The sequence below is a fragment of the Choristoneura fumiferana genome, chromosome 6, assembly GCF_025370935.1.
Source record: "Choristoneura fumiferana chromosome 6, NRCan_CFum_1, whole genome shotgun sequence".
NCBI lineage: Eukaryota > Metazoa > Arthropoda > Insecta > Lepidoptera > Tortricidae > Choristoneura > Choristoneura fumiferana.
In genome coordinates, this window is record NC_133477.1 from 10,055,651 (window position 1) to 10,064,490 (window position 8,840).

Sequence of the window (8,840 nt, forward strand, 5' to 3'; positions counted from 1 at the left end):
AGGCGAGTCAGTCGCGTTGCAAACTGCTGTGAATGTGCATGCCCGAATTTTTGTTAAATTTTGTCATAAACCGAAGTAAAATGCCAGTTTTCGCAGTGAAACTTGTTAAAAATAATACTACAAGAAATAAAAAGGACACTGGGATCACATACCATCAAAATATCGTATAATTTCGAAATTACAAAATAAAATAACATGAACCCTAAACGCCATTCTGTGTTGCCGCGTACACAAGAATCAAATTCCCCGTGGTTGAGATTTTAATAAATTGAATTTATTGTTATCATCATTAAATGATGATAAATTTTATAACTATTTTATTTAAGTATCTAACGTAATTATTATATATACATAACCTAGTTCTATATATTTAATGTTTATCTTTTGATATTATACACTGAAGGGTATAAATTGTTACCCGACACTATTTAATAAGGGGTGAATGTGTCTTAAAATTAAAAAATGTTTTTCGTCTTCCCAGTCAAAAGCCGATCAGCTGATTTACTTAGGTATTACGGGAAAAAGAAATTTTTTTTCGTATTCTACCCATTTCCTGAAATGTTAACTTTTACCCGACTGCCCGAAGGAGGGTTATGTTTTCAAGCGTATGTTGTAAGTATGTATGTATGCATGTACCATGTATGTATATTTGTAAAAAAAATTTTTATTTTAGTCTTAATTAACCTGTACATTATATAGGTTTAACTATAGGTGCAACGTGTTAAGTACGCAAACTGCTTAGTGGGTGACTCAGTCCATGAATTTTCGTAATAATTTGTAAAATATGAATGTCCTTAAATATATATATTTTTAATTAAAAGTGAGGCCTGATTCATTGATATACCTACATCATACCTACCATTTTTTAAAAGAAGAAACCTACGCCTAACCAATACACAAACAATTAATACATTCACTCTTAATTACTTCTTAATTTCTAAGTATTTCCCAAGATACATTTTGTAACTAGTAACTTAATAGACCAAGAATAATTTATTTTCCAATAATTCGGTAACAGAGGAGCAGCTGGCAACACAATTCGTCACGCACACTAGCATCCTTGCAAATTGTCTTACACCGTTCTTACGCACACTACAATATTGAGTTGCCGCATTCACGAACGTTTGTTTTTAGTTAGGCGGTATCTAGTCGAGCGAGCGCGCGAGACCAATCATTCATCTTAAGGCTTTTCTTTTAAATAAAACTTGGGTTGTTTTGGTGATTGATAGGTATGTATGCCCACTGATTTAAGGCATAAATTGTGTAAATTGTTAAAAAGACGAATCAGGGGTTTTTTGTTTTATGCTGTAAGTGATTTTATTAATGATAGTTTAAATAAGTTGTAAGAAATATGTACCTAATTACCTATCGTTATACCAGTTTCTCAGTTTTTTTGTATATAATTTAGTTACATTTAGTTTAAAGAGGCATAATTACCTAATAGATTTTAATATCCAACAAACAATCAATAGTTATGGGAATAAATTGAATGAATTGAATATTTGCCATATTAAAGCGCGCGTTTTAGTGATGATAAACATAATTATAATACGCGATTTTCAAAAAGTTATTTTAGTATTCGACCGTCCGAGAATACAGCACGAACCAAAACTTTTTTTAAAATTTTACATAAAATAAGGACAACCTAACTGCTAGCTAGGAGCTAGGTATTTATTCAAAAATATGCTAGCTTCCCTACTGCTTTAGCTTATGGTTTGAGATTATAAAAACTAAGTCTACTTTTGTTGCAAAAATTCTCAAAAAAAACAATTAGATCTCAAATCTCAAAAATTCTCTCTAGAATCTCTTTAAATCTCTTAGATATTTTATTTAGGATCTCTACTGGCTTTAAACAAGGTTCGATTCCACTCAGATCGACCTGAATTTAAAGCCAGAGAGACATCCTGTATAAGATAGAACATAACGCAATCTTAAGGGTTATAATAAGCAGTCACACTATTTGCACCTTATAGCTACAATTTATTACTTATATATAATATATTATTTTATTATGTAATAGCCTGTTGTCTGCGATTCCGTCTGCGTCCAACTCGTTCATTGCTATCCCGCGGGAACTATGCATTTGCCCGGGACTCAAACAATCTGTACACCGAATTTCATATTAAATGATATTGTAACGGATACATACAGCTTGGAATGTGCTACTTTCTTCAGAGCGAATTTAGTTAAAGTTCCTTTTAGTAAAGGTACTTGTTTCAAAACTTAAAACAGGTAGAGGCTTTTTACTACTATTTAAACATAATGAAAAAAAAAAAAATAGTACTACAATTTTGAACATGAAACTAGCAAAATGAGACTCACTCATATTAAATGATATATAACGGATAACTCAACGTCTAACACGGAGTTCTCGACATGTTTCGGGCTATTTCGTACCCTTCTTCTAAGGAGCAAGCACTAGCGGCTGCCGCAACACGGTACACTACGAGCCACGGTTGCGCAAGCTGCCAAGTCGCGTGCTCCTTTATATAGTGAGTCCACGTAGTCTCATGTTAAAAACCGATTTCATCTAAATCGGTTCAGTGGTTTACGTAATGAGTAACAAAAAACAGGCCGTACAAACTATAACATTTATAATTTAGTAGACTAAATGTAGGCTTCTAATAAGACTGTTCTCACCGGTTGCCTATACATTTTTCTATTGTACGTAAAAGTGGAGTAAGTATAGCAAAAATGCTATGTCTAGGTGTAAGTTGCAAGGTATATTGCTTTGTGAAAACATAACTCAAATTAATTGACTTTAACGACAAAAAAAGTGAGATCTGAATGGGTGCCAAGTGCCAAGGTGCCAAGTTCAATGGTCAGCCCCGAAATTTATTTATGACAATATAAAATATTTTATAACAACTTAATGTAAACTAGCCAAGTCCGACCTTAGGCTTCAATATATTACCCTAAGTTATAAGAAGAAATGATATTTAAGTTGTTATAAAATATTTTATATTGTTATAAATAAATTTCAGGGCTGACCATTGAACTTGGCACCCATTCAGATCTCACTGTTGTTTCGTCGTTAAAGTCAACAATCATAATATTGAACTTGGCCCTCATTTCACATTTATGATTTGATCGGATATCATTACTTATTGTACAGAAATAATTTAATTTAAAAATTATACTAAAATAAAACATTAAATTAAAATTTCAAAATACCCGACTGCCAAAACTAAAAGGAAGAAAATAAGTCTAGTGGTCTAGAACTCTGTTAAGTAGCTAATTTAAAGTTCAACAGTCGGGACCATTACTAAGAGTTTTTGAGCGTCACGATTTGAATGGGCCCTAGACGCCGACTAACCTAGATAGCAGCAGTGCAGTAAGACAATGGAGAATGCAAATTTACAACCAGAGCCGACGCTAATAGTAAATGGAAAGAAGCCAGGCAAAAGAACAAGAGAAACACAAATATTGAAAGTAACTATTGATGTTTTCTATTGCCTTCATGATAATCATTACAAGTCATCTGTTTTGCAACTGTATTTCAAACTAACGCTTCAAGCTTGGCGTATATACAGGGTGACATCGGAGACGTAATCTGATACTACTTTTTAGGCTCCTTAATTGATAGCTATTTACGTGCACTAGTCCTTACAAGAAACAAAAAAAACGTTTATTTTTTGTTAACTTTCCCTTAATTAAATCACCAATGCAGCAAATCATGGTTAAAAATCAAAATTAACAAGAAATAAACGGTTTTGCAGTAAATAGCTATCAACTAACGAGCCTAAAAAAGTAGTAAGATTACGTCTCCGATGTAACCCTGTAGCTTAAGCTACAGAACTAGGATAGTCTTTGCAATCCTTCATAGGTTATTGCCCCGAGTATAACCAGGTCATTAAGGTATGTGATAGTAACAGAACAAAATATAGATTAGACGAGTCTTCATATCACACTTAATGTTATTGACTTATCTATCGAAGTGATTCAATATTGCTGCACCAGGTAGGTATGTAAATGTAACCTACCTCCTAATATTTAATGAAGGATCAATTACGCACGTGTTCATGTTACCGCATATCTACGTTGTTAATTTAACCAGTTAATGACAGATAAAACACCGCAATCCAATGCTCCTATAATGTAATGGTACGAATTTAGTTTCATGGTGTAATAAAAGTCTTTGTGATACTTTAGTAACTCTATCATTTAGCGTAGCGATCGGCTACCTTTTAACAGGTAAAGGCCGCATAGTGGCAAAATTAATAAAAAACCGGTCAATGTCGGGCTATGCTCAGTGTAGGGTTCCGTAGTTCCCGACCTTGCCTTAACTTAACATTGCCTTAAAAATAATTTCTTACAAAAACTAAAAAACTGCTCAATTGATTAAGTTGAAAATAATTTTACAAGAAAGTTTTTGTTCAGCTTTTATTGACTTCCGTGATTTTTTTCATATTTTTAGACGTGCTGTTCAAAAGTTAGAGGGAGGAAAACAATTTTTTCTGAACTTTCGGTGTGAATAGGTACTCTCCGATAATGTTCACTTTTAAAAAAAATGGTTTATATGCAAACACCTATTCATTTTCAAATACCTAGGTATCCAACGATACTCCACAACATAGGGTGGAAGTGAAAAAAAATCATCCCCACTTTACATGTATGAGAGCCCTAAAAATAGCGAGATTATAAGGGTTCCTAGTTGACTACTGAACCCTATTCATTACTTTGGGCAAAAAAGACTCTAAGATATCAAAATATTCATTTACAAAACTGTCGCAGGTCGTAAGGAGAGTCGCAGGGCGCATATTGCAGACCGTTGATCTACCGTTTTTATACAACCAAAAAAAAATATTTGGAAAATTTCTCATCGGTAAAATCACTCTTAACTTGAAACAAACTAACAATATTAGCAAAACGACGTAGCTGAAAAATATAACGAATATGCGTAACTTACATTATTGAAATTTCATTTGTACAGAATTACATATTCTACCTGAGCAAATTAGCACTTCTCAAGATTCATGCTGAATACATCTCGATCTTAATTATTTCCATCAATTGTATGAAATGTTTGATCCACGGTAGGTAAATATTGTGTCAATTACATAATTGACCAAGTATTTCGTTAGAAAAGCGCCATATCAACAAAATACCAAAAATATCTGTTTTTTTATTAAGCATATTAACGTAATCAACTTAGGAGAAGGTTAGACGTGATCATCCGTAAAAAATAAGAGCTCTGGGAACAACCGTCAACCCAAACGTGGGCATGGACAACCGTCGTGTTCTTTTGTAGAGTAAGTATACTTCAGTCAAAAGCAATTGATACGGAATTCATATTGCACTGTACCTACAACGAACTCGTAATTACATTAAACGTATTCACCATGATTTTCTATTATCATCTTATACTTTTTCACAGATAGAAAAGTCTTTACTTAAAAAAATACAGAATTCGATCCATTTCCATTGCCTATTTGTGCATTACGAGTACAAAAAACATCTCAAAAATCTAATATACCTTTAAAAGAGGAATTCTTGTATATACGAGTACATCTATATATTTCGGGGATCTCGGTAACGGCTCCAACGATTTTCGGGGATGGAAAATCGATCTAGCTTGGTCTTATCTCTGGGAAAACGCTTATTATCGAGCGAAGCTCGGTCGCCCAGGTAGTAAAAACAATACAAGCTAGACAAGATTAGGTTAACTGGGTCTTATCGCTTAAAAGCGACCACTTCCAGACAACCATTTGAGTACGGAAACAAATAATTTGCTTTGCAAAATAATTACCTACTTACTCGTATATTCGGAGATACAAAAATCTGCGACGATATAATGACTTTAATAATTAATCCGTCGCTGAAGCAGATGTAAGTAACTATTATTACTCTACTAGCGACCAGTACCCTCAGTGTAAGTTTTCTGTTAAAATCTCAATTTATATGGAAACACGAACAGCGCCTCTAGCGGAACGTTTGCGATGTTCGTGTTTTCATACAAATTTATATTTTAACGCGAACGCGATCGAGACGTATTTTGTAACCGAAAACTTACACTAAGGGCACAGTTCTGCCTTTGCTTGGGTATAATTTAAAAAGGTTCTAATTGCATTTTTTGGCTCTACTTCCCAAAAACTACACACGCGCGAAGCCGGGGCGCGTCATTAGTAATATGTATCATATATGAAAAAAATATGTACTTAATATGTATCCGTGAAAAAATACTGATGGTGAACACCGCATTAAAATCCATCGCTTAGTTTAAATTTCATTGTAGTCTCATTTGATTTAGGTACCTATGTCATTTTAATTGAATTTTGTTTTAATGGGCCCATGTTGCTTTCGAATAAATGTTATTTATTATTGTTATTGAATCCATCGCTTAGTTTAAAAGATCTAAGGTACACGTACGAGTGCTCGTCTTTGACCCAATAGTTGGCATCTTTAATCTTGTCATTATAGCAATAGAGATGACAGCAGGGTGTCGTCTATTGGGCATTAGCGTGTCGACCACTCGGACATTTACCTTATGCGTATTACCGACGGCGGGAAGTGACTGCTTTATACTATGTTAAGAGTTCGTAAATAAGTAAACATTGTAACAGGCCTGTTAATTCATAATGAAATTATGCAAAACTTTCACTGATTAATGATCAGAGTTAGAATGTTAGTACCGACTCTTACGAGTAAGACTTACATAGTTTAGTTAGATTAGTTTATTTATTCATTCAATATAATAATAATAATATTTCAGTATAATTTACATAAATGTCAATTTCTAAGAATTTATATTGAAATCTTCAAATGTAACTAAAATATTAATAATAATAAAACAAAAATCTAAGCATGATGGTTCTTAGAGCTAGGCTGAGGAATTAACACAAAACTTTACTTCGAATATTATTATAAGAAAAGGTTGTGGCGAGGGCGTATGAACATTTTTAAAACGACTGCCTTTTAGTGGCGTGGCACTCTAGCAACTCGATACCCACTGGATTGTGACTGGATTGCAAAATTTTGTACGTGACGTCAGTGATGACAAGTATGACAAAGGTATGTAAACTAGCGGGGCACCTGATGAAAAGCAATCACCACAGCCCATGGGCACCCGTAACATATGTATGGTATGATACTGGTGCGTTTCCGGCCCTATGAGACCAAGTACGCTCGTTTATAAATTAAAAAATAATGGTTGAAAGCTATAAAACAAGTGTTTTCTGGATAAAAGTTCGCTCAAATCCATTGAAATTCAAACTGAACAACAAAAACCACGTTGACTACTTACATTTCGACAAGGCCAATCTCCACCCGACCAACATTTTGATTAATTATTGAAATCTTCAAAGCACTTTATTATTAACTCCACTCAAGTCCACGCTGGCCACTCACAATCAGAAATTAGAATATTTTAATTCTCAATTTGAATCTCCGCTGCGTTCGCGGCTCACGTCGGTAAATAACCAACCGTCATGCGCGCGATCGTCGGTCACAATCAAGCGCTCGCGCAGAAGCTTCGTCCCTATATACCAGCACGGTTACACTTGCATTCAAAACTCACTTGGATGGAACTAAAGCCACTCGCTCTAATTCGATGTCACTAAGTTTATAGCGTTTTCTGTCCACTAACGTTTTTTTTTGTTTTCCTGGAAAGGTATTTTTTTTATTTGAGCTAGTACAATCAAGTAGGTATTACAATTAATGTTGATGTTTCGAAGTACAATGGCTGCTCTAACTATATCAATAAATAATTTTATCTATTCTGTTAGCTACGAATAGGTATTCCATCAGCTCCTTTCTTTCACAGGTCGACCAGAGGCCTTATTGTCTAACACACTCCTTTGGAATCACAATCGTTTTCAACATTTATTTCTGTTATATGGAATACGACGAGGGTAGAACGAGATGGTGAATGCGATTGCGAACGTCAGCGTTTAGACAATGCGCCCTCTGAATTAGACAGCGTCTTCACCCCTAAGCCCAGTTTAGATTAGCAAGAAAAATTGTGCAAGTTACAATACACTGCCGACTTCAAACTCGTTCGCTTTACATGTAATCGCAATCCAACTTGCACGATTTTCCTTGCTAGTCTAAACTGGGCTTTATGTTGTCAGCATCCCTGAAATTCGCACAAAGCGTTTTAGCTCGTCCTTTATTATCAGGAGAGCTAAGAAGTAGAATGCTTTGCAAGCTTCTATGTTCCCTGAACGTCACAATCTGGCCGTCTCCAAATCTCCATAAAAGTCTACATCTTCGCTTAACATCAGACGTGATTGTGGACAAACGCAAGCCTATATAGGCTCTCTAAAAAAAAATCTATCCACTCGCGTATCTTGAGAACTTGAGAATTTGTGGTTTGGATGAAAGTATAGTTAGGATGAAAGTATATATAAGAAGTCTTGTAAGGTAAGCGTACAAGTGCTCGTCGCTATCCCAGTAGTTGTCATCTTTAATCTTATGTCATTAGCAATAGAGTTGGCAGCAGGGTGTCGTCCATTGGGCATTAGTGCTGTTTTGTAGTTTGGATGCAAGTATAGTTAGAATGAGTCTTGTAAGGTAAGCGTACGAGTGTTCGTCGCTGTCCCAGTAGTTGTCATCACTAATCTTTTGTCATTCAATAGAGATGACAGCAGGGTGGCGTCTATTGTCGAGCACTTGGACGTTTACCTTACTATTCCAAGTGGTATTGTACAAGCATCGCATATCTCCGTGAATTAAGGGCTAGCACATACAACGACTTTGTTCATGCAAAAGTTGTATAATGTGTAGGTATGCACCAGCCCTAACACTAACGAGGTGTGTGAGGTAGAGGAGTCATCATCCCAGCCTATATACGTCCGACCGCTGGGCACAGGCTTTCTCTCAAAGTGAAAGGGCTTCACCGT

General features: G+C 35.1%; 1 protein-coding gene across 1 annotated transcript in view; it reads right to left on the minus strand.

Annotated features, from left to right (window-relative positions):
- The window catches only part of LOC141428997 (putative inorganic phosphate cotransporter), a 39,298-nt gene extending 31,849 nt beyond the window's left edge, over positions 1-7,449 (minus strand). The window contains exon 1 of the mRNA XM_074089124.1: positions 7,244-7,449. Coding sequence (XP_073945225.1) covers positions 7,244-7,277 — 34 coding nt within the window. The 5' untranslated portion in view covers positions 7,278-7,449. The remainder of the gene's footprint in view (positions 1-7,243) is intronic.
- Between the last annotated feature and the right edge of the window lie 1,391 nt (positions 7,450-8,840).